The following is a 25,105-nucleotide window of genomic DNA, read 5'->3' as shown; positions in this document are numbered from 1 at the left end:
CATGGAGAGGACGCAAGGGGCCCTCCCAATGCCACCGCTGCCAACAATTTCGCCACAGCAGCCACAACTGTCACCGGCCAATGGCCTGTGTCCGCTGTGGAGAAAGTCACGCGGCCAAGGACTGTCAGCGGCCCCGGGAGGTTCCAGCCACCTGCTGTAACTGCGGGGGGGGACACCCGGCCAACAGCCCTTCTTGCCCGGTCAAGTTGCGCGAGCTGCGGAACACGAAGGCGGGAACCGCGCCTATGACCACAGCAAGAAGAGCCCCACTGCCACCTCCACCCTCAACAGTGGACCCCAACAGCGAGCCGACCGCGCGGAGCTCGCTTATGGCCGCGGCGAACGGCCCAGACGGGCCCAAGCCGCGCAGGCCGAAGCGCATCCGCGCGAGGGCAAAGCCTGCCCCTGCAGCCTCCATCACTGTCGAGCCGCAGCCGACACCGACGCCGAACCAAGCGGTCGCCGCCCCTCCCAGGGGGGGGAAGAAGGCGAAGCCCCAAGTGGAGGAACCATCGGCCCCATCCAGTGAGAAACTGGAAGTGCTGGAGCAGACGATCCAACTGCTGCACAACGTCCTCGCTGCCATCCGCTCACGGATTGACCCTGTGCCCATCATCGTGGGAGGCCTGGCATCACTGCTGGGCCAACTCACTGGTGGGCACTGACCCCTCGGACATCGGACTGGACCGGGGCTGCCCACATCCACTACTCCCCGTCGAGTAGTCAGGATTGTGGCCACCCCCCGGGGGATGAGTTGACGCTTCCAGTGGCAGTGGAAGCAGTCCTCTCCCCCCCTCCAGCCGACTCGACACCAGCTGCCCCGGCGACGGAGCAGCTTCACCGGACTGACACCACCGCCGGCTGACGGGCGCTCACTGGGCCTCCCCCAATGGGGAACCACCCGGTGGGCTCGACCTCGCTGGCGGCACCACGGACGAAACATCATCGGGCTCACGGAGGGGCGTTCTCGCCCGCCGTGACCCAACCCCGTGCCACGCCCGTTTCTGCGGGCGGCGACTGCTGCTACATTAGAGGGGCTACGCCCCGTGAATGTCTCCCCGTCGCGGGCTTCGCCCGCGACGAGAAGAAACCACACGGATAGTGAACTATTCAGTAAACTCTCGTACGTTGACGTTGCAGGTTCTCGTTCGCGCGCGCGACTAAAAGATGGCCCGTACCAAGCAGACAGCTCGTAAATCGACCGGTGGTAAGGCGCCGCGTAAACAACTCGCCACCAAGGCGGCTCGTAAGAGCGCACCAGCAACCGGTGGTGTCAAGAAGCCCCATCGCTACAGGCCCGGCACCGTCGCCCTCCGTGAGATCCGTCGTTACCAAAAGAGTACCGAATTGCTGATCCGCAAGCTGCCGTTCCAGCGTTTGGTGCGTGAGATCGCTCAAGATTTCAAGACTGATCTCCGTTTCCAGAGTTCCGCTGTGATGGCCCTCCAGGAGGCGAGCGAGGCATACCTCGTCGGTCTCTTCGAAGACACCAACCTTTGCGCTATCCACGCGAAGCGCGTCACCATCATGCCAAAGGACATTCAGCTCGCTCGCAGAATCCGCGGGGAACGCGCCTAAAATACACGCGCACGCACACACAGCGCCAAAGACCGACGACGCGCGCACTTCCCACCGTGCGCGTGTCTTGTTTGTCTTTACGCTTCAAAAGGCCCTTTTCAGGGCCACAAGAGTTTCTGTTATGATAATATAGTTTCAACGTATTTTAACATCGCATACAAACAAATTATAATATATATAGTTTATATATATATAGGTATTATAATATTAGAGAATACACAAACGTACATATAAATTATTGCAACATAAATTAATGAATAACCTTATTTTTATTTACATAAGACTTTGTTAAAAAAGTTGAAACGTTAGGTATTACTTAATTTTCCGGGTTGTATATATTATTATTATTATAGGAAAGAAGAGAGTAGCGTATGTACATAACGGAATTTAATTTTAATATTCAAAAACAATGATAATAGAAGGAAAAAGAAAGAATCGAATTCTACCGCCGCTTTTTTAATATTTTCGTTATAATATATAAGTAGGTACCTAATATGAGATGTCTCGGGAGTGTCGTCGTCAGTCATTTGTTTGGTATTATCTCTCCCCCCTCGCTCGCTACACTACCACCCCGCGAACGCGACGATTCTGTATATATATAACGGCGTTCGAACATTGTTTAGTGAAGATAGAGGCATGGAGAGGACGCAAGGGGCCCTCCCAATGCCACCGCTGCCAACAATTTCGCCACAGCAGCCACAATTGTCACCGGCCGATGGCCTGTGTCCGCTGTGGCGAAAGCCACGCGGCCAAGGATTGCCTGCGGCCCCGGGAGGTTCCAGCCACCTGCTGTAACTGCGGGGGGACTCACCCGGCCAACAGCTCTTCTTGCCCGGTCAAGTTGCGCGAGCTGCGGAACACGAAGGCGGGAACCGCGCCTATGACCACCGCAAGAAGAGCCCCACTGCCACCTCCACCATCAACAGTGGACCCCAACAGCGAGCCGACCGCGCGGTGCTCGCTTATGGCCGCGGCGAACGGCCCAGACGGGCCCAAGCCGCGCAGGCCGAAGCGCATCCGCGCGAGGGCAAAGCCTGCCCCTGCAGCCTCCATCACTGTCGAGCCGCAGCCGACACCGACTCCAGACCAAGCGGTCGCCGCCCCTCCCAGGGGGGGGAAGAAGGCGAAGCCCCAAGCGGAGGTACCACCGGCCCCATCCAGCGAAAAGCTGGAAGTGGTGGAGCAGACGATCCAGCTGCTCCACAACATCCTCGCGGCCACCCGCTCACGGATTGACCCTGTGCCCATCATCGTGGGAGGCCTGGCATCACTGCTGGGCCAACTCACTGGTGGGCACTGACCTCTCGGACATCGGACTGGACCGGGGCTGCCCACATCCACTACTCCCCGTCGAGTAGTCAGGATTGTGGCCACCCCCCGGGGGATGAGTTGACGCTTCCAGTGGCAGTGGAAGCAGTCCTCTCCCCCCCTCCAGCCGACATGACACCAGCTGCCCCGGCGACGGAGCAGCTCACCGGACAAGACACCACCGCCAGCTGACGGGCGCTCACTGGGCCTCCCCCAACGGGGAACCACCCGGTGGGCTCGACCTCGCTGGCGGCACCACGGATGTAACATCGGGCTCACGGAGGGGCGTTCTCGCCCGCTGTGTCCCAACCCCGTGCCACGCCCGTTTCTGCGGGCGGCGACTGCCGCCACATTAGAGGGGCTACGCCCCGTGAATGTCTCCCCGTCGCGGGCTTCGCCCGCGACGAGAAGAAACCACACGGATTGTTTAGCCACCATTCGCCCGTTGAGCGTCGTCACTGCGTCGCGCGTCGTGCGTGTTTGTGTACATTTAGTTTCGTGTTTTTTATAAAAAACATATATAATTATGACCGGTCGCGGTAAGGGAGGCAAAGGTCTGGGAAAGGGAGGAGCTAAGCGTCACAGGAAGGTACTCCGTGATAACATCCAAGGTATCACCAAGCCGGCCATCCGTCGTCTCGCCCGCAGAGGAGGCGTCAAGCGTATCTCCGGTTTGATATACGAGGAGACTCGTGGTGTCCTCAAGGTGTTCCTCGAGAACGTGATCCGCGACGCGGTCACTTACACCGAGCACGCCAAGAGGAAGACCGTCACTGCTATGGACGTCGTCTACGCTCTGAAACGTCAGGGCCGCACCCTCTACGGTTTCGGTGGTTAAGTCTACCATCGCCGCGCCGGCGTCATCGCCCACCTCGTGTGTGTGTCGGTCGAAAGAACAACAACACACAAATCAAAAAGGCCCTTTTCAGGGCCGCAAATAGTTCATTGTTGTTTTACAAAATGTTTCACGATATTACGTCGATACTATATAATAAATAACACCTCAATATGTACAAGTTACGAATATACCCAGCAGCCGAGTGGGTAAAGTTGCTTGTGATCATCGAGGCCCGTAGGGCGCCGAGACGCGGCGGTGTAGGCGTCTCAACTAAACACAATCCCTTGCATACAGTAACTTACTCACTCACTCACTCACTCATTTAATATTTTATAATTAGTCAGTCAATTCCATGTTATTTGGATAGGTACCCTATAAGTATACATAATAATATCTAGTACTTACCTTCCTTATGTTAACGAATCTAACTAGTAAGGTGAGCGAGACGTGCGAGCGTATTATACATATTTTATTCATAATTTTTTTTTTTAAGATTTATATCTAATTTAAAATAAATAAATAAATCAAGTGAAATACATACACTTGTGTACAACAGATGCGGTCTGTGTGTATGTACGACGTGTATGAGAGATTCTAGATAGAGAGAGAGCGCCGTGAGTTGTGTGCGCGTGGACGTTCGACGGATTTTTAGCGTTTAGAGTTTTATTAACACACATTTAATAATAATAGTATATATCCTTATATAACGTATTACATAATTTATTTAAAAAATATATAAATTATTGCAATAACAAAATCTATACGTCCCGAATAGAGCCGTCCGTAGTTGTGAAGAGTAGGGTACGAGTGTTTTACGACCTCCAACATTTACACGTTAAAAATCGTCAAAATCATTGGAAATATGCAATATATTGTTATCGTATAGAAGGTCGGGAACCTAGGCGTTGAATTATCGAACATTAGACACCGACGCGTTAATTTTTATAGAGAAAAATAACTTTTGAAGTGGACACTAGGTGAGCGACGACACCAAAGGTGAATATAAACGCTTTTATCGCCGTATTCGATACGTTTACACGTTTAAATAAAATTTAAACAGTTGGTAGAACTCAAAAATAATATCAATATACGTATATTTAGTCACAAATATTTATATATAATTAGTTTTATCGATATTCATCGATACGTGTAAGTGAAAAGTTGGAAGTTATCATACGAGAAAACGTCTCGCGACACAGCGGCTCTCCTTACAGTATTGCTCCGCTCGTGGGGTCTGTGGCGCCACCTGTACCGGGCGCACGCACGAAGTTTCATACATACAACTCGTACAGTACACACAGTGTTATTAAAAGTTAGTTACTTACTTACTTTAATATTGCGAAAATGGCCGATACAGCAGTCGCATCCGAGGCTCCCGCACCGACGACGCCCGCGAAGAAGCCGAAGGCGTCCGCCGCCGGCGCCGGTGCTAAGAAGCCGAAGGCGAAGCCGACCCACCCGAAGACATCTGAAATGGTAAACAACGCCATTAAAGAGTTGAAAGAACGAAGCGGGTCCAGCCTGCAGGCGATCAAGAAATACATCGCCGCCCAGTACAAGGTCGACGCTGAGAAATTGGCTCCGTTCATCAGGAAATATCTGAAGAGCGCCGTCGAATCCGGCGCCCTGATCCAGACCAAGGGCAAAGGTGCGTCCGGTTCGTTCAAGTTGGAATCAAAGTCCTCCTCCGGCAAGAAGCCGGCGTCCAGCAAGGCTGCGGGCGCCAAGCCCGCCGCTAAACCGAAGAAGGCAGCCGCCGCGGCCGCCTCGCCCAAGAAGGCCAAGAAACCGGCCGCTTCCTCGCCGGCCAAGGCTAAATCGTCCGCCGCCGCCGCCGCCACCAAGGACAAGAAGGCGGCCGCCGCCAAGAAGAAGCCCGCCGCGGCCAAGAGGGCCGCCGCTCCCGCAAAGGCGAAGAGCGCCGCCGCACCGAAAGCAAAGAAGACCGCCAAGCCGCCCACGAAGAAACCGAAGGCGCCGAAACCCAAGAAGGCCGCCGCTACGCCTAAATCTAAGGCCGCCGCAGCGAAGAAAGCGTCCAAGAAGTAAACGCGCCGCCATCGCCGCAGCCGCCGCCGCACCAGCAGCAGCAGCAGCAAACAGCCGCGCGCGCGCTTTTAAAGCAACGCGCAACAAAAAGCCCTTTTCAGGGCTAACAAATTGTTCCGATACTCTTATATACGGTTTCATACTATTCTACATCGATATGAAAAAAAAAAAAAAAAAAATACAACAAAATTTACCACCTACCTAACCTCCTCTCTACCGATAAAAAACACACCATATAGGTAAATTTTAAAAATAACCTCACTTCACCAAACAATACAACACGTACAATGAATCAATAGATTATAGGTAATAATAGATCATAATCATCCATAATATTTACGTATTTTCGATACTGCAACTAGCGGATGCTGCGCGAATTAAAAAATATTACAACACCTATAATAACACACCTAGGCTAGGTATATACCTACCTATATAAAAGATTGCTCTCATTCTACCATAATATATTATACATACATAATATTATCTTAATTATTTATTAAGATACACAACGTAATATCATCGGTTAATTAACTTCATTAGTGATTCATACTAATCGCTCAAATTTTCAATTTCTCTCTCTCAAACGGGTGAAACACACCCCGCCCGCCCGCGAACGCACCCACCCGCCCGACTGCCCGACTGCCTTCCTTCCTTGCTTGCTTGCTGCGCGCGCATCACGTCGTTCATTCGCGTTTTGTCTCGCTCTAACTGCGCGCAGACCCCACTATTTGTGACACTCGCGTTTTCTATATAAATGTCCGGCTATACGGCCGACGTTTTTATTATACCCACTGACTTCGTACGTTGCGGTCGACTATTGCGCGGTGTCGCAATAGTGTTTTTTGTGTGTGTTTCAAGTTAAATCTATCTCAATCATGTCCGGTCGCGGCAAAGGTGGTAAAGTAAAGGGCAAGGTCAAGTCCCGTTCCAACCGTGCCGGTCTACAGTTCCCCGTGGGTCGTATTCACAGGCTGCTCCGCAAGGGAAATTACGCCGAGCGCGTCGGTGCCGGTGCTCCGGTGTATCTCGCCGCCGTGATGGAATACCTGGCCGCCGAAGTTCTCGAGTTGGCCGGTAACGCCGCACGCGACAACAAGAAGACCAGAATCATACCGAGACACTTGCAGCTGGCGATCAGGAATGACGAGGAGTTGAACAAGCTCCTGTCTGGCGTTACCATCGCCCAGGGTGGTGTGCTGCCCAACATCCAAGCGGTGCTCCTTCCCAAGAAGACCGAGAAGAAGGCTTAAGCGCGTCCGAACCAACCTCGAAGCGGCCCTCTCCCTCTCTCTATCTACTACGACGACGACGAGGGGACGGGACCCCAACGTTAAAAAGGCCCTTTTCAGGGCCACAAAATTGTTCAATAATCATAAAAAAGTTTCTAACGGTTAAAACAATCGTCGATATATGTGTACTTTTGACATATTGACATAATATTAATAATTACATAACTTACATACATACATATTAGCAAGCAATTACGATATTAGTGCAATACCTAATAATTATGGTGAATAAATAACATGTCATCACGTACACGTATGTACCAACGAACCCCGAAAAGGGGTGAGCAGACACACAGACTCGTCGTCATTTTAACATTTGACTGTTTTTGAACTATATAATTGAATCAAATCAAATTATTGTCATTAAAGATAATCTAAAGTGAAAAATATAATATAATACAAAATCTACGTATAAGTAAACGTTTCAAAAAATAAATAAAAATATTACGTATTACGTATGTGTGGGGGGGTGGTGTCAGAGTCGGTCGCGGTGTATAGCGGCGATAGCGAATCTACCCGTCCCGCTTTATTACCACCGAGGGACGCGATTGGTCCGTTTAATGCGCGCAAAGCCCGCTAGTAGCGTACCGAAAACTTGATGTAGGTTCGATTTTTTCGACCGGCGCGCACACGGCCTTCCTCGAGGGGAGGAAATTGGTGGTGGCGGTGGAAGACGCCACCTCAACAGAGCGGCCCATAAGAGCCGGTGTCCCTCAGGGATCGTGCCTGTCCCCAGCACTGTACGCCCTCTACACGGACGACATCCCGGTGGAGGGCCAGGCCCAGCTAGGCCTCTTCGCGGACGACGCGGCCTTCTTCGTGTCGTCATTCAAAGCCGAGCACGCCGTCAGAAAAATGCAGCCCACACTCGACGCCCTTCCCGACTGGCTGGACAGATGGCGACTGACGGTCAACGTCGCGAAGACCCAGGCGCTGATTACGGGGAGAAGTCAGCAGCCTACTACCCTCAAACTGCTGGGACAGGACATCCCATGGCAGCCCTCGGTGAAATACCTGGGGGTTACCATTGACAGGAATCTCACGATGGCTAAGCACGTGTCCACCGTGCTTCAAAAGGCGAAGCAGGCGCGGTACAACCTCCGCCCTATCCTCGATTCCCGCCTGCCCCTGCGCCACCAAGCTAGGGATATACAAGACGTACGTTGCGGTCCCGCCTAACTTACGCCGGCGCCCGCATGGTACGCTCTTGTATCCGAATTACAGAGAAAAAAGCTCCGTGCGCAGGAAAATTTATCACTAAGAACGATACTAGCAGCCCCTCGCTTCGTCCGCAACCGGACGATAGCGAAAGACCTCAGATGGGAGGGCCTAGACGCCTTTATAAGTCGTCTCGCGCGGGTGATGTTCGACCGCGCAGACAACTCAAAGCCATCAGTTTCTCCAGGGCTTTGCGCCGCTTCACGCGCGCCCCCCGGAGAGACGTGGGCGACCTCTACCCAGAGAGCTCGCACAGTGAGGTTCCTACCTCCAAGCCGCAGATAGGCCATCGCAGCATCTAAGCCGCAGAATGGCCACCCAGCACCACGACGGTGCACCTAGCCGCGCCAGCAAGGCAACCCAACCCCGGCTGGTCTTAACCAGTCGCGAATGCAACCTCTGCAGGGGCTCCAAGAGCCCGGAAGATCCCCCGTGCCCACAAGAGGGCGCGTGAGAAGGCTTTACGTCGGCGCGCACACGTCTCGTCCCGAGTCTATCGTATAACGCACACGCTCTCAGTTTACTCGTTCATTAGTCGAAATGCCACCCAAGACAAGCGGAAAGGCAGCTAAGAAATCTGGCAAAGCCCAGAAGAACATCTCCAAGTCTGACAAGAAAAAGAAGAAGCACAAGAGGAAGGAGAGCTACGCCCATTTACATCTACAAGGTGTTGAAACAAGTACACCCCGACACCGGTATCTCTAGCAAGGCCATGTCCATCATGAACTCGTTCGTGAACGACATCTTCGAGCGTATCGCCGCCGAAGCATCGCGTCTCGCTCACTACAACAAGCGTTCAACTATCACATCGAGGGAGGTGCAGACCTCCGTGAGGCTCCTTCTGCCCGGTGAGCTCGCCAAGCACGCAGTATCCGAGGGCACCAAGGCCGTATCCAAGTACACCAGCTCCAAGTGAAGCGTTCCACCGACCGACTACATACACAGGCAGACGACTAAAACAATCTGCCGTGCGTGTGTGTTCGCGCCAAACGTACAAAAGGCCCTTTTCAGGGCCACAAACTCGTTCAATATATAAAATATTATGTTTCAATGATGATCCACAATCGATATAATATAATTAATAATGTTGTTATGTTATGTAAGTAATTTCAAATACGTAAGACACGGTAGAAAGTAAATTGAAAAATTAAGTTAAAATTAACTACGACATTAGAATAATGGTGATGTAGGAATTTTGTTTGTTGTTTAGTAAGTCAAATCAACTTATGTACATAAGTGGAAATATTTATTTACACACGCATAATTATGATGATCATAAAGAAATGTACCTATGAGTATATAAAAGAAAAAACAAAATGCACCACTATCACGAATAATAATTTATAATATAAACTTCAGGTGGCGCTGTTGTCGTTTCGGAGTCCTCTCCCCGCGCCCCCCCTCTCCACCCGCCCGCGAACGGTCCATTATACTATATATAAAAGAAGGTAGGGGAATAGTGAACTATTCAGTAATCTCTCGTACGTTGACGTTGCAGGTTCTCGTTCGCGCGCGCGACTAAAAGATGGCCCGTACCAAGCAGACAGCTCGTAAATCGACCGGTGGTAAGGCGCCGCGTAAACAACTCGCCACCAAGGCGGCTCGTAAGAGCGCACCAGCAACCGGTGGTGTCAAGAAGCCCCATCGCTACAGGCCCGGCACCGTCGCCCTCCGTGAGATCCGTCGTTACCAAAAGAGTACCGAATTGCTGATCCGCAAGCTGCCGTTCCAGCGTTTGGTGCGTGAGATCGCTCAAGATTTCAAGACTGATCTCCGTTTCCAGAGTTCCGCTGTGATGGCCCTCCAGGAGGCGAGCGAGGCATACCTCGTCGGTCTCTTCGAAGAGACCAACCTTTGCGCTATCCACGCGAAGCGCGTCACCATCATGCCAAAGGACATTCAGCTCGCTCGCAGAATCCGCGGGAACGCGCCCTAAAATACACCGCACGCACACACAGCGCCAAAGACCGACGACAGCGCGCACCTTCCCACCGTGCGCGTGTCTTGTTTGTCTTTACGCTTCAAAAGTGTCGGCCCTTTCAGGGCCACAAGAGTTTCTGTTATGATAATATAGTTTCAACGTATTTTAACTTCGCATACAAACAAATTATAATATATTAGTTTATATATATATAGGTATTATAATATTAGAGAATACACAAACGTACATATAAATTATTGCAACATAAATTAATGAATAACCTTATTTTTATTTACATAAGACTTTGTTAAAAAAGTTGAAACGTTAGGTATTACTTAATTTTCCGGGTTGTATATATTATTATTATTATAGGAAAGAAGAGAGTAGCGTATGTACATAACGGAATTTAATTTTAATATTCAAAAACTATGATAATAGAAGGAAAAAGAAAGAATCGAATTCTACCGCCGGCTTTTTTAATATTTTCGTTATAATATATAAGTAGGTACCTAATATGAGATGTCTCGGGAGTGTCGTCGTCAGTCATTTGTTTGGTATTATCTCTCCCCCCTCGCTCGCTACACTACCACCCGCGAACGCGACGATTCTGTATATATATAACGGCGGTTCGAACATTGTTTAGCCACCATTCGCCCGTTGAGCGTCGGTCACTGCGTCGCGCGTCGTGCGTGTTTGTGTACATTTAGTTTCGTGTTTTTATAAAAAACATATATAATTATGACCGGTCGCGGTAAGGGAGCAAAGGTCTGGAAAGGGAGAGCTAAGCGTCACAGGAAGGTACTCCGTGATAACATCCAAGGTATCACCAACGCGGCATCCGTCGTCTCGCCCGCAGAGGAGGCGTCAAGCGTATCTCCGTTTGAATAAGAGGAGACTCGTGGTGTCCTCAAGGTGTTCCTCGAGAACGTGATCCGCGACGCGGTCACTTACACCGAGCACGCCAAGAGGAAGACCGTCACTGCTATGGACGTCGTCTACGCTCTGAAACGTCAGGGCCGCACCCTCTACGGTTTCGGTGGTTAAGTCTACCATCGCCGCGCCGGCGTCATCGCCCACCTCGTGTGTGTGTCGGTCGAAAGAACAACAACACACAAATCAAAAAGGCCCTTTTCAGGGCCGCAAATAGTTCATTGTTGTTTTACAAAATGTTTCACGATATTACGTCGATACTATATAATAAATAACACCTCAATATGTACAAGTTACGAATATACCCAGCAGCCGAGTGGGTAAAGTTGCTTGTGATCATCGAGGCCCGTAGGGCGCCGAGACGCGGCGGTGTAGGCGTCTCAACTAAACACAATCCCTTGCATACAGTAACTTACTCACTCACTCACTCACTCATTTAATATTTTATAATTAGTCAGTCAATTCCATGTTATTTGGATAGGTACCCTATAAGTATACATAATAATATCTAGTACTTACCTTCCTTATGTTAACGAATCTAACTAGTAAGGTGAGCGAGACGTGCGAGCGTATTATACATATTTTATTCATAATTTTTTTTTTAAGATTTATATCTAATTTAAAATAAATAAATAAATCAAGTGAAATACATACACTTGTGTACAACAGATGCGGTCTGTGTGTATGTACGACGTGTATGAGAGATTCTAGATAGAGAGAGAGCGCCGTGAGTTGTGTGCGCGTGGACGTTCGACGGATTTTTAGCGTTTAAGTTTTATTAACACACATGTAATAATAATAGTATATATCCTTATATAACGTATTACATAATTTATTAAAAAATATATAAATTATTGCAATAACAAAATCTATACGTCCCGAATAGAGCCGTCCGTAGTTGTGAAGAGTAGGGTACGAGTGTTTTACGACCTCCAACATTTACACGTTAAAAATCGTCAAAATCATTGGAAATATGCAATATATTGTTATCGTATAGAAGGTCGGAACCTAGGCGTTGAATTATCGAACATTAGACACCGACGCGTTAATTTTTATAGAGAAAAATAACTTTTGAAGTGGACACTAGGTGAGCGACGACACCAAAGGTGAATATAAACGCTTTTATCGCCGTATTCGATACTTTTACACGATTAAATAAAATTTAAACAGTTGGTAGAACTCAAAAATAATATCAATATACGTATATTTAGTCACAAATATTTATATATAATTAGTTTTATCGATATCATCGATACGTGTAAGTGAAAAGTTGGAAGTTATCATACGAGAAAACGTCTCGCGACACAGCGGCTCTCCTTACAGTATTGCTCCGCTCGTGGGGTCTGTGGCGCCACCTGTACCGGCGCACGCACGAAGTTTCATACATACAACTCGTACAGTACACACACAGTGTTATTAAAAGTTAGTTACTTACTTACTTTAATATGCGAAAATGGCCGATACCAGCAGTCGCATCCGAGGCTCCGCACCGACGACGCCCGCGAAGAAGCGAAGGCGTCCGCCGCCGGCGCCGGTGCTAAGAAGCCGAAGGCCGAAGCCGACCCACCCGAAGACATCTGAATGGTAAACAACGCCATTAAAGAGTTGAAGAACGAAGCGGGTCAGCCTGCAGGCGATCAAGAAATACATCGCCGCCCAGTACAAGGTCGACGCTGAGAAATTGGCTCCGTTCATCAGGAAATATCTGAAGAGCGCCGTCGAATCGGCGCCCTGATCCAGACCAAGGGCAAAGGTGCGTCCGGTTCGTCAAGTTGGAATCAAAAGTCTCCTCCGGCAAGAAGCCGGCGTCCAGCAAGGCTGCGGGCGCCAAGCCGCCGCTAAACCGAAGAAGGCAGCCGCCGCGGCCGCCTCGCCCAAGAAGGCCAAGAAACCGGCCGCTTCCTCGCCGGCCAAGGCTAAATCGTCCCGCCGCGCCGCCGCCACCAAGGACAAGAAGGCGGCCGCCGCCAAGAAGAAGCCCGCCCGCGGCCAAGAGGGCCGCCGCTCCCGCAAAGGCGAAGAGCGCCGCCGCACCGAAAGCAAAGAAGACCGCCAAGCCGCCCACGAAGAAACCGAAGGCGCCGAAACCCAAGAAGGCCGCCGCTACGCCTAAATCTAAGGCCGCCGCAGCGAAGAAAGCGTCCAAGAAGTAAACGCGCCGCCATCGCCGCAGCCGCCGCCGCACCAGCAGCAGCAGCAGCAAACAGCCCGCGCGCGCGCTTTTAAAGCAACGCGCAACAAAAAGCCCTTTTCAGGGCTAACAAATTGTTCCGATACTCTTATATACGGTTTCATACTATTCTACATCGATATGAAAAAAAAAAAAAAAAAAATACAACAAAATTTACCACCTACCTAACCTCCTCTCTACCGATAAAAAACACACCATATAGGTAAATTTTAAAAATAACCTCACTTCACCAAACAATACAACACGTACAATGATCAATAGATTATAGGTAATAATAGATCATAATCATCCATAATATTTACGTATTTTTCGATACTGCAACTAGCGGATGCTGCGCGAATTAAAAAAATATTACAACACCTATAATAACACACCTAGGCTAGGTATATACCTACCTATAAAAGATTGCTCTCATTCTACCATAATATATTATACATACATAAGATTATCTTAATTATTTATTAAGATACACAACGTAATATCATCGGTTAATTAACTTCATTAGTGATTCATACTAATCGCTCAAATTTTCAATTTCTCTCTCTCAAACGGGTGAAACACACCCCGCCCGCCCGCGAACGCACCCACCCGCCCGACTGCCCGACTGCCTTCCTTCCTTGCTTGCTTGCTGCGCGCGCATCACGTCGTTCATTCGCGTTTTGTCTCGCTCTAACTGCGCGCAGACCCCACTATTTGTGACACTCGCGTTTTCTATATAAATGTCCGGCTATACGGCCGACGTTTTTATTATACCCACTGACTTCGTACGTTGCGGTCGACTATTGCGCGGTGTCGCAATAGTGTTTTTTGTGTGTGTTTCAAGTTAAATCTATCTCAATCATGTCCGGTCGCGGCAAAGGTGGTAAAGTAAAGGGCAAGGTCAAGTCCCGTTCCAACCGTGCCGGTCTACAGTTCCCCGTGGGTCGTATTCACAGGCTGCTCCGCAAGGGAAATTACGCCGAGCGCGTCGGTGCCGGTGCTCCGGTGTATCTCGCCGCCGTGATGGAATACCTGGCCGCCGAAGTTCTCGAGTTGGCCGGGTAACCGCCGCACGCGACAACAAGAAGACCAGAATCATACCGAGACACTTGCAGCTGGCGATCAGGAATGACGAGGAGTTGAACAAGCTCCTGTCTGGCGTTACCATCGCCCAGGGTGGGTGGCTGCCCAACATCCAAGCGGTGCTCCTTCCCAAGAAGACCGAGAAGAAGGCTTAAGCGCGTCCGAACCAACCTCGAAGCGGCCCTCTCCCTCTCTCTATCTACTACGGACGACGACGAGGGGACGGGACCCCAACGTTAAAAAGGCCCTTTTCAGGGCCACAAAATTGTTCAATAATCATAAAAAAGTTTCTAACGGTTAAAACAATCGTCGATATATGTGTACTTTTGACATAATATTAATATTACATAACTTACATACATACATATTAGCAAGCAATTACGATATTAGTGCAATACCTAATAATTATGGTGAATAAATAACATGTCATCACGTACACGTATGTACCAACGAACCCCGAAAAGGGGTGAGCAGACACACAGACTCGTCGTCATTTTAACAATTTGACTGTTTTTGAACTATATAATTGAATCAAATCAAATTATTGTCATTAAAGATAATCTAAAGTGAAAAATATAATATAATACAAAATCTACGTATAAGTAAACGTTTCAAAAAATAAATAAAAATATTACGGATTACGTATGTGTGGGGGGGGTGGTGTCAGAGTCGGTCGCGGTGTATAGCGGCCGCGATAGCGAATCTACCCGTCCCGCTTTATTACACCGAGGGACGCGATTGGTCCGTTTAATGCGCGCAAAGCCCGCTAGTAGCGTACCGAAAACTTGATGTAGTTCGATTTTTTCGACCGGCGCGCACACGGCCTTCCTCGAGGGAGGAAAGTTGTGGTGGCGGTGGAAGACGCCACCTCAACAGAGCGGCCCCATAAGAGCCGGTGTCCCTCAGGGATCGTGCCTGTCCCCAGCACTGTACGCCCTCTACACGGACGACATCCCGGTGGAGGGCCAGGCCCAGCTAGGCCTCTTCGCGGACGACGCGGCCTTCTTCGTGTCGTCATTCAAAGCCGAGCACGCCGTCAGAAAAATGCAGCCCACACTCGACGCCCTTCCCGACTGGCTGGACAGATGGCGACTGAAGGTCAACGTCGCGAAGACCCAGGCGCTGATTACGGGGAGAAGTCAGCAGCCTACTACCCTCAAACTGCTGGGACAGGACATCCCATGGCAGCCCTCGGTGAAATACCTGGGGGTTACCATTGACAGGAATCTCACGATGGCTAAGCACGTGTCCACCGTGCTTCAAAAGGCGAAGCAGGCGCGGTACAACCTCCGCCCTATCCTCGATTCCCGCCTGCCCCTGCGCACCAAGCTAGGGATATACAAGACGTACGTGTCGGTCCCGCCTAACTTACGCGGCGCCCGCCATGGTACGCTCTTGTATCCGAATTACAGAGAAAAAAGCTCCGTGCGCAGGAAAATTTATCACTAAGAACGATACTAGCAGCCCCTCGCTTCGTCCGCAACCGGACGATAGCGAAAGACCTCAGATGGGAGGGCCTAGACGCCTTTATAAGTCGTCTCGCGCGGGTGATGTTCGACCGCGCAGACAACTCAAGCCATCAGTTTCTCCAGGGCTTTGCGCCGCTTCACGCGCGCCCCCCGGAGAGACGTGGGCGACCTCTACCCAGAGAGCTCGCACAGTGAGGTTCCTACCTCCAAGCCGCAGATAGGCCATCGCAGCATCTAAGCCGCAGAATGGCCACCCAGCACCACGACGGTGCACCTAGCCGCGCCAGCAAGGCAAACCCCAACCCCGGCTGGTCTTAACCAGTCGCGAATGCAACCTCTGCAGGGGCTCCAAGAGCCCGGAAGATCCCCGTGCCCACAAGAGGGCGCGTGAGAAGGCTTTACGTCGGCGCGCACACGTCTCGTCCCGAGTCTATCGTATAACGCACACGCTCTCAGTTTACTCGTTCATTAGTCGAAATGCCACCCAAGACATGCGGAAAGGCAGCTAAGAAATCTGGCAAAGCCCAGAAGAACATCTCCAAGTCTGACAAGAAAAAGAAGAAGCACAAGAGGAAGGAGAGCTACGCCATTTACATCTACAAGGTGTTGAAACAAGTACACCCCGACACCGGTATCTCTAGCAAGGCCATGTCCATCATGAACTCGTTCGTGAACGACATCTTCGAGCGTATCGCCGCCGAAGCATCGCGTCTCGCTCACTACAACAAGCGTTCAACTATCACATCGAGGGAGGTGCAGACCTCCGTGAGGCTCCTTCTGCCCGGTGAGCTCGCCAAGCACGCAGTATCCGAGGGCACCAAGGCCGTAACCAAGTACACCAGCTCCAAGTGAAGCGTCCACCGACCGACTACATACACAGGCAGACGACTAAAACAATCTGCCGTGCGTGTGTGTTCGCGCCAAACGTACAAAAGGCCCTTTTCAGGGCCACAAACTCGTTCAATATATAAAATATTATGTTTCAATGATGATCCACAATCGATATAATATAATTAATAATGTTGTTATGTTATGTAAGTAATTTCAAATAACGTAAGACACGGTAGAAAGTAAATTGAAAAATTAAGTTAAAATTAACTACGACATTAGAATAATGGTGATGTAGGAATTTTGTTTGTTGTTTAGTAAGTCAAATCAACTTATGTACATAAGTGGAAATATTTATTTACACACGCATAATTATGATGATCATAAAGAAATGTACCTATGAGTATATAAAAGAAAAAACAAAATGCACCACTATCACGAATAATAATTTATAATATAAACTTCAGGTGGCGCTGTTGTCGTTTCGGAGTCCTCTCCCCGCGCCCCCCCCTCTCCACCCGCCCGCGAACGGTCCATTATACTATATATAAAAGAAGGTAGGGGAATAGTGAACTAGGATCGCTTGTCCACTGCATGCGCACGGATGCACTCTTTGTCTACCCACACTGCTGCCTGACAAGAAGAAAGAAGCTGGGGGGGGTATTTTTATTTAAAAATACCCTCCAGATTCCGCACGTTCGCTAGGTAACACCGTTATCACGCCTATCACCCCCGGCCTCCCACCAGCGGGTCTCACCGGGGAGGGTGTGATAGCGTGTGCCCTTGCCTAGCGGACTGCTCGACATCGCGCGCAGGACAACTCCACGCTGCGTCCATACGGGGTGAGCATGGCTCCCCCAACGCCCGGAATAACGAAGCGCAGGTCGCGCGTATTTGTGCGCACCTGCCCTTCCATAACGCACGCCACCGCTGCAATCGCAGCAATGATGCCGTCCGCCACACCGCCATTCAGTGGCGCAACTCATCGGCCACCCGCTTTCCCGCTGCCCCTGCCCCAACTTCCGGGAACAGAGGCCGCGGCAAAGAGGACCTCCACGCCGCCGGAGCGGCCCTCCCCGCAGCTCCGCACGAAGATTAGCCCGCCCGTCGCACTCTCCATGCCCTCACTGGACATGGAGACATCGCCGCCGCGCACTTTCAGCTTCGCGCCCACCAACCCCTTCTCGCCGCCCTCCATGTCCAGGCCGGACACGGAGACAACACCGCCGCGATCATACGCGGCGGTGTTAAACACCAACCCGGCTTCGCCGCCGCACGCGCCACCGCGCCCGTCCCTCCGGACGACGCCCACGCCATCGCCGCCGTCGAAGAAGACCGCCCAGCAACCGCCGCTCGCCCCCGCGAGCAGGAAAATCCCGCCCATAGTGGTGGACCAGCTGCCGAACTGGCCGCACCACTTCCGCCAGCTGCGGGAGATGCTGGGCCACGCTCCAAACGCGCGCCCCTACGGCAAAGGCGTACGGTTCATGGCAAGAACCGAGGGGGAGTTCAGGCTCTACCAGAGTTACCTCACCAACCTGGAGAGAGCTTCTGGACTCTCCTGGTTTGCCTACGCACCCCCGGCGGAACGCTCGCTCAAGCTAGCGATCCTCGGCCTGCCCGCGAACACGAATCCCACCGACCTGGAGGAGGAGCTGCGCAACCGTGGCTTCTTCCCGGAGTACGTGCGCCCCATCCAGGGCAAAAGAGGCTGCGTCTTCTTCGTGGAGATGAAGAGGACACAGGGCTTCCAGACCGTATACGAGACCACCGAGCTGCTGTGCATGCCCGGCGTGAAGATCGAGGCATGGAGAGGACGCAAGGGGCCCTCCCAATGCCACCGCTGCCAACAATTTCGCCACAGCAGCCACAACTGTCACCGGCCAATGGCCTGTGTCCGCTGTGGAGAAAGTCACGCGGCCAAGGACTGTCAGCGGCCCCGGGAGGTTCCAGCCACCTGCTGTAACTGCGGGGGGGGACACCCGGCCAACAGCCCTTCTTGCCCGGTCAAGTTGCGCGAGCTGCGGAACACGAAGGCGGGAACCGCGCCTATGACCACAGCAAGAAGAGCCCCACTGCCACCTCCACCCTCAACAGTGGACCCCAACAGCGAGCCGACCGCGCGGAGCTCGCTTATGGCCGCGGCGAACGGCCCAGACGGGCCCAAGCCGCGCAGGCCGAAGCGCATCCGCGCGAGGGCAAAGCCTGCCCCTGCAGCCTCCATCACTGTCGAGCCGCAGCCGACACCGACGCCGAACCAAGCGGTCGCCGCCCCTCCCAGGGGGGGGAAGAAGGCGAAGCCCCAAGTGGAGGAACCATCGGCCCCATCCAGTGAGAAACTGGAAGTGCTGGAGCAGACGATCCAACTGCTGCACAACGTCCTCGCTGCCATCCGCTCACGGATTGACCCTGTGCCCATCATCGTGGGAGGCCTGGCATCACTGCTGGGCCAACTCACTGGTGGGCACTGACCCCTCGGACATCGGACTGGACCGGGGCTGCCCACATCCACTACTCCCCGTCGAGTAGTCAGGATTGTGGCCACCCCCCGGGGGATGAGTTGACGCTTCCAGTGGCAGTGGAAGCAGTCCTCTCCCCCCCTCCAGCCGACTCGACACCAGCTGCCCCGGCGACGGAGCAGCTTCACCGGACTGACACCACCGCCGGCTGACGGGCGCTCACTGGGCCTCCCCCAATGGGGAACCACCCGGTGGGCTCGACCTCGCTGGCGGCACCACGGACGAAACATCATCGGGCTCACGGAGGGGCGTTCTCGCCCGCCGTGACCCAACCCCGTGCCACGCCCGTTTCTGCGGGCGGCGACTGCTGCTACATTAGAGGGGCTACGCCCCGTGAATGTCTCCCCGTCGCGGGCTTCGCCCGCGACGAGAAGAAACCACACGGATAGTGAACTATTCAGTAAACTCTCGTACGTTGACGTTGCAGGTTCTCGTTCGCGCGCGCGACTAAAAGATGGCCCGTACCAAGCAGACAGCTCGTAAATCGACCGGTGGTAAGGCGCCGCGTAAACAACTCGCCACCAAGGCGGCTCGTAAGAGCGCACCAGCAACCGGTGGTGTCAAGAAGCCCCATCGCTACAGGCCCGGCACCGTCGCCCTCCGTGAGATCCGTCGTTACCAAAAGAGTACCGAATTGCTGATCCGCAAGCTGCCGTTCCAGCGTTTGGTGCGTGAGATCGCTCAAGATTTCAAGACTGATCTCCGTTTCCAGAGTTCCGCTGTGATGGCCCTCCAGGAGGCGAGCGAGGCATACCTCGTCGGTCTCTTCGAAGACACCAACCTTTGCGCTATCCACGCGAAGCGCGTCACCATCATGCCAAAGGACATTCAGCTCGCTCGCAGAATCCGCGGGGAACGCGCCTAAAATACACGCGCACGCACACACAGCGCCAAAGACCGACGACGCGCGCACTTCCCACCGTGCGCGTGTCTTGTTTGTCTTTACGCTTCAAAAGGCCCTTTTCAGGGCCACAAGAGTTTCTGTTATGATAATATAGTTTCAACGTATTTTAACATCGCATACAAACAAATTATAATATATATAGTTTATATATATATAGGTATTATAATATTAGAGAATACACAAACGTACATATAAATTATTGCAACATAAATTAATGAATAACCTTATTTTTATTTACATAAGACTTTGTTAAAAAAGTTGAAACGTTAGGTATTACTTAATTTTCCGGGTTGTATATATTATTATTATTATAGGAAAGAAGAGAGTAGCGTATGTACATAACGGAATTTAATTTTAATATTCAAAAACAATGATAATAGAAGGAAAAAGAAAGAATCGAATTCTACCGCCGCTTTTTTAATATTTTCGTTATAATATATAAGTAGGTACCTAATATGAGATGTCTCGGGAGTGTCGTCGTCAGTCATTTGTTTGGTATTATCTCTCCCCCCTCGCTCGCTACACTACCACCCCGCGAACGCGACGATTCTGTATATATATAACGGCGTTCGAACATTGTTTAGTGAAGATAGAGGCATGGAGAGGACGCAAGGGGCCCTCCCAATGCCACCGCTGCCAACAATTTCGCCACAGCAGCCACAATTGTCACCGGCCGATGGCCTGTGTCCGCTGTGGCGAAAGCCACGCGGCCAAGGATTGCCTGCGGCCCCGGGAGGTTCCAGCCACCTGCTGTAACTGCGGGGGGACTCACCCGGCCAACAGCTCTTCTTGCCCGGTCAAGTTGCGCGAGCTGCGGAACACGAAGGCGGGAACCGCGCCTATGACCACCGCAAGAAGAGCCCCACTGCCACCTCCACCATCAACAGTGGACCCCAACAGCGAGCCGACCGCGCGGTGCTCGCTTATGGCCGCGGCGAACGGCCCAGACGGGCCCAAGCCGCGCAGGCCGAAGCGCATCCGCGCGAGGGCAAAGCCTGCCCCTGCAGCCTCCATCACTGTCGAGCCGCAGCCGACACCGACTCCAGACCAAGCGGTCGCCGCCCCTCCCAGGGGGGGGAAGAAGGCGAAGCCCCAAGCGGAGGTACCACCGGCCCCATCCAGCGAAAAGCTGGAAGTGGTGGAGCAGACGATCCAGCTGCTCCACAACATCCTCGCGGCCACCCGCTCACGGATTGACCCTGTGCCCATCATCGTGGGAGGCCTGGCATCACTGCTGGGCCAACTCACTGGTGGGCACTGACCTCTCGGACATCGGACTGGACCGGGGCTGCCCACATCCACTACTCCCCGTCGAGTAGTCAGGATTGTGGCCACCCCCCGGGGGATGAGTTGACGCTTCCAGTGGCAGTGGAAGCAGTCCTCTCCCCCCCTCCAGCCGACATGACACCAGCTGCCCCGGCGACGGAGCAGCTCACCGGACAAGACACCACCGCCAGCTGACGGGCGCTCACTGGGCCTCCCCCAACGGGGAACCACCCGGTGGGCTCGACCTCGCTGGCGGCACCACGGATGTAACATCGGGCTCACGGAGGGGCGTTCTCGCCCGCTGTGTCCCAACCCCGTGCCACGCCCGTTTCTGCGGGCGGCGACTGCCGCCACATTAGAGGGGCTACGCCCCGTGAATGTCTCCCCGTCGCGGGCTTCGCCCGCGACGAGAAGAAACCACACGGATTGTTTAGCCACCATTCGCCCGTTGAGCGTCGTCACTGCGTCGCGCGTCGTGCGTGTTTGTGTACATTTAGTTTCGTGTTTTTTATAAAAAACATATATAATTATGACCGGTCGCGGTAAGGGAGGCAAAGGTCTGGGAAAGGGAGGAGCTAAGCGTCACAGGAAGGTACTCCGTGATAACATCCAAGGTATCACCAAGCCGGCCATCCGTCGTCTCGCCCGCAGAGGAGGCGTCAAGCGTATCTCCGGTTTGATATACGAGGAGACTCGTGGTGTCCTCAAGGTGTTCCTCGAGAACGTGATCCGCGACGCGGTCACTTACACCGAGCACGCCAAGAGGAAGACCGTCACTGCTATGGACGTCGTCTACGCTCTGAAACGTCAGGGCCGCACCCTCTACGGTTTCGGTGGTTAAGTCTACCATCGCCGCGCCGGCGTCATCGCCCACCTCGTGTGTGTGTCGGTCGAAAGAACAACAACACACAAATCAAAAAGGCCCTTTTCAGGGCCGCAAATAGTTCATTGTTGTTTTACAAAATGTTTCACGATATTACGTCGATACTATATAATAAATAACACCTCAATATGTACAAGTTACGAATATACCCAGCAGCCGAGTGGGTAAAGTTGCTTGTGATCATCGAGGCCCGTAGGGCGCCGAGACGCGGCGGTGTAGGCGTCTCAACTAAACACAATCCCTTGCATACAGTAACTTACTCACTCACTCACTCACTCATTTAATATTTTATAATTAGTCAGTCAATTCCATGTTATTTGGATAGGTACCCTATAAGTATACATAATAATATCTAGTACTTACCTTCCTTATGTTAACGAATCTAACTAGTAAGGTGAGCGAGACGTGCGAGCGTATTATACATATTTTATTCATAATTTTTTTTTTTTAAGATTTATATCTAATTTAAAATAAATAAATAAATCAAGTGAAATACATACACTTGTGTACAACAGATGCGGTCTGTGTGTATGTACGACGTGTATGAGAGATTCTAGATAGAGAGAGAGCGCCGTGAGTTGTGTGCGCGTGGACGTTCGACGGATTTTTAGCGTTTAGAGTTTTATTAACACACATTTAATAATAATAGTATATATCCTTATATAACGTATTACATAATTTATTTAAAAAATATATAAATTATTGCAATAACAAAATCTATACGTCCCGAATAGAGCCGTCCGTAGTTGTGAAGAGTAGGGTACGAGTGTTTTACGACCTCCAACATTTACACGTTAAAAATCGTCAAAATCATTGGAAATATGCAATATATTGTTATCGTATAGAAGGTCGGGAACCTAGGCGTTGAATTATCGAACATTAGACACCGACGCGTTAATTTTTATAGAGAAAAATAACTTTTGAAGTGGACACTAGGTGAGCGACGACACCAAAGGTGAATATAAACGCTTTTATCGCCGTATTCGATACGTTTACACGTTTAAATAAAATTTAAACAGTTGGTAGAACTCAAAAATAATATCAATATACGTATATTTAGTCACAAATATTTATATATAATTAGTTTTATCGATATTCATCGATACGTGTAAGTGAAAAGTTGGAAGTTATCATACGAGAAAACGTCTCGCGACACAGCGGCTCTCCTTACAGTATTGCTCCGCTCGTGGGGTCTGTGGCGCCACCTGTACCGGGCGCACGCACGAAGTTTCATACATACAACTCGTACAGTACACACAGTGTTATTAAAAGTTAGTTACTTACTTACTTTAATATTGCGAAAATGGCCGATACAGCAGTCGCATCCGAGGCTCCCGCACCGACGACGCCCGCGAAGAAGCCGAAGGCGTCCGCCGCCGGCGCCGGTGCTAAGAAGCCGAAGGCGAAGCCGACCCACCCGAAGACATCTGAAATGGTAAACAACGCCATTAAAGAGTTGAAAGAACGAAGCGGGTCCAGCCTGCAGGCGATCAAGAAATACATCGCCGCCCAGTACAAGGTCGACGCTGAGAAATTGGCTCCGTTCATCAGGAAATATCTGAAGAGCGCCGTCGAATCCGGCGCCCTGATCCAGACCAAGGGCAAAGGTGCGTCCGGTTCGTTCAAGTTGGAATCAAAGTCCTCCTCCGGCAAGAAGCCGGCGTCCAGCAAGGCTGCGGGCGCCAAGCCCGCCGCTAAACCGAAGAAGGCAGCCGCCGCGGCCGCCTCGCCCAAGAAGGCCAAGAAACCGGCCGCTTCCTCGCCGGCCAAGGCTAAATCGTCCGCCGCCGCCGCCGCCACCAAGGACAAGAAGGCGGCCGCCGCCAAGAAGAAGCCCGCCGCGGCCAAGAGGGCCGCCGCTCCCGCAAAGGCGAAGAGCGCCGCCGCACCGAAAGCAAAGAAGACCGCCAAGCCGCCCACGAAGAAACCGAAGGCGCCGAAACCCAAGAAGGCCGCCGCTACGCCTAAATCTAAGGCCGCCGCAGCGAAGAAAGCGTCCAAGAAGTAAACGCGCCGCCATCGCCGCAGCCGCCGCCGCACCAGCAGCAGCAGCAGCAAACAGCCGCGCGCGCGCTTTTAAAGCAACGCGCAACAAAAAGCCCTTTTCAGGGCTAACAAATTGTTCCGATACTCTTATATACGGTTTCATACTATTCTACATCGATATGAAAAAAAAAAAAAAAAAAAATACAACAAAATTTACCACCTACCTAACCTCCTCTCTACCGATAAAAAACACACCATATAGGTAAATTTTAAAAATAACCTCACTTCACCAAACAATACAACACGTACAATGAATCAATAGATTATAGGTAATAATAGATCATAATCATCCATAATATTTACGTATTTTTCGATACTGCAACTAGCGGATGCTGCGCGAATTAAAAAAATATTACAACACCTATAATAACACACCTAGGCTAGGTATATACCTACCTATATAAAAGATTGCTCTCATTCTACCATAATATATTATACATACATAATATTATCTTAATTATTTATTAAGATACACAACGTAATATCATCGGTTAATTAACTTCATTAGTGATTCATACTAATCGCTCAAATTTTCAATTTCTCTCTCTCAAACGGGTGAAACACACCCCGCCCCCCCCCGAACCCACCCACCCCCCCGACTGCCCGACTGCCTTCCTTCCTTGCTTGCTTGCTGCGCGCGCATCACGTCGTTCATTCGCGTTTTGTCTCGCTCTAACTGCGCGCAGACCCCACTATTTGTGACACTCGCGTTTTCTATATAAATGTCCGGCTATACGGCCGACGTTTTTATTATACCCACTGACTTCGTACGTTGCGGTCGACTATTGCGCGGTGTCGCAATA

At 51.3% G+C, this 25,105-nt stretch overlaps 7 protein-coding genes and 4 pseudogenes across 7 annotated transcripts; all 11 read left to right on the top strand.

Annotated features, from left to right (window-relative positions):
* Positions 1-1,162: 1,162 nt before the first annotated feature.
* Positions 1,163-1,578, top strand: LOC126378665 (histone H3). Its single transcript, XM_050027044.1, has one exon. The coding sequence runs from the start codon at positions 1,168-1,170 to the stop codon at positions 1,576-1,578; it is 411 nt and encodes a 136-aa protein (XP_049883001.1). The 5' UTR covers positions 1,163-1,167.
* A 1,753-nt stretch (positions 1,579-3,331) lies between these two features.
* On the top strand, positions 3,332-3,724 carry LOC126378706 (histone H4). The gene has a single exon (XM_050027086.1). The coding sequence runs from the start codon at positions 3,413-3,415 to the stop codon at positions 3,722-3,724; it is 312 nt and encodes a 103-aa protein (XP_049883043.1). The 5' UTR covers positions 3,332-3,412.
* A 1,270-nt stretch (positions 3,725-4,994) lies between these two features.
* LOC126378644 (histone H1B-like) lies at positions 4,995-5,884 on the top strand. Its single transcript, XM_050027022.1, has one exon. It carries the CDS (start codon positions 5,069-5,071, stop codon positions 5,771-5,773), a length of 705 nt encoding a protein of 234 aa, XP_049882979.1. The 5' UTR covers positions 4,995-5,068; the 3' UTR covers positions 5,774-5,884.
* Positions 5,885-6,651: 767 nt separating this feature from the next.
* LOC126378689 (histone H2A) lies at positions 6,652-7,110 on the top strand. The gene has a single exon (XM_050027070.1). The coding sequence runs from the start codon at positions 6,652-6,654 to the stop codon at positions 7,024-7,026; it is 375 nt and encodes a 124-aa protein (XP_049883027.1). The 3' UTR covers positions 7,027-7,110.
* A 1,713-nt stretch (positions 7,111-8,823) lies between these two features.
* LOC126378702 (histone H2B-like) lies at positions 8,824-9,199 on the top strand (annotated as a pseudogene).
* Positions 9,200-9,776: 577 nt separating this feature from the next.
* Positions 9,777-11,248, top strand: LOC126378661 (histone H3-like; annotated as a pseudogene).
* A 1,339-nt stretch (positions 11,249-12,587) lies between these two features.
* Positions 12,588-13,287, top strand: LOC126378640 (histone H1B-like; annotated as a pseudogene).
* Positions 13,288-14,165: 878 nt separating this feature from the next.
* LOC126378693 (histone H2A-like) lies at positions 14,166-14,542 on the top strand (annotated as a pseudogene).
* Positions 14,543-16,333: 1,791 nt separating this feature from the next.
* Positions 16,334-16,708, top strand: LOC126378700 (histone H2B-like). The gene has a single exon (XM_050027080.1). It carries the CDS (start codon positions 16,334-16,336, stop codon positions 16,706-16,708), a length of 375 nt encoding a protein of 124 aa, XP_049883037.1.
* Positions 16,709-19,652: 2,944 nt separating this feature from the next.
* Positions 19,653-20,068, top strand: LOC126378664 (histone H3). The gene has a single exon (XM_050027043.1). It carries the CDS (start codon positions 19,658-19,660, stop codon positions 20,066-20,068), a length of 411 nt encoding a protein of 136 aa, XP_049883000.1. The 5' UTR covers positions 19,653-19,657.
* Positions 20,069-23,485: 3,417 nt separating this feature from the next.
* On the top strand, positions 23,486-24,375 carry LOC126378643 (histone H1B-like). Its single transcript, XM_050027021.1, has one exon. The coding sequence runs from the start codon at positions 23,560-23,562 to the stop codon at positions 24,262-24,264; it is 705 nt and encodes a 234-aa protein (XP_049882978.1). The 5' UTR covers positions 23,486-23,559; the 3' UTR covers positions 24,265-24,375.
* The last annotated feature ends 730 nt before the right edge of the window (positions 24,376-25,105 follow it).

The sequence above is a fragment of the Pectinophora gossypiella genome, chromosome 27, assembly GCF_024362695.1.
Source record: "Pectinophora gossypiella chromosome 27, ilPecGoss1.1, whole genome shotgun sequence".
In the NCBI taxonomy this organism is placed as follows: Eukaryota; Metazoa; Arthropoda; class Insecta; order Lepidoptera; family Gelechiidae; genus Pectinophora; species Pectinophora gossypiella.
Note: the sequence above shows the minus strand (reverse complement) of the source record. Positions and strands in the feature narration are given on the sequence as shown.

Excerpts from the sequence above, each read along its gene's own strand:
- LOC126378665 (XM_050027044.1), top strand. The coding sequence starts at position 1,168 with ATGGCCCGTACCAAGCAGACAGCTCGTAAATCGACCGGTGGTAAGGCG.
- LOC126378706 (XM_050027086.1), top strand. The coding sequence starts at position 3,413 with ATGACCGGTCGCGGTAAGGGAGGCAAAGGTCTGGGAAAGGGAGGAGCT.
- LOC126378644 (XM_050027022.1), top strand. The coding sequence starts at position 5,069 with ATGGCCGATACAGCAGTCGCATCCGAGGCTCCCGCACCGACGACGCCC.
- LOC126378689 (XM_050027070.1), top strand. The coding sequence starts at position 6,652 with ATGTCCGGTCGCGGCAAAGGTGGTAAAGTAAAGGGCAAGGTCAAGTCC.
- LOC126378700 (XM_050027080.1), top strand. The coding sequence starts at position 16,334 with ATGCCACCCAAGACATGCGGAAAGGCAGCTAAGAAATCTGGCAAAGCC.
- LOC126378664 (XM_050027043.1), top strand. The coding sequence starts at position 19,658 with ATGGCCCGTACCAAGCAGACAGCTCGTAAATCGACCGGTGGTAAGGCG.
- LOC126378643 (XM_050027021.1), top strand. The coding sequence starts at position 23,560 with ATGGCCGATACAGCAGTCGCATCCGAGGCTCCCGCACCGACGACGCCC.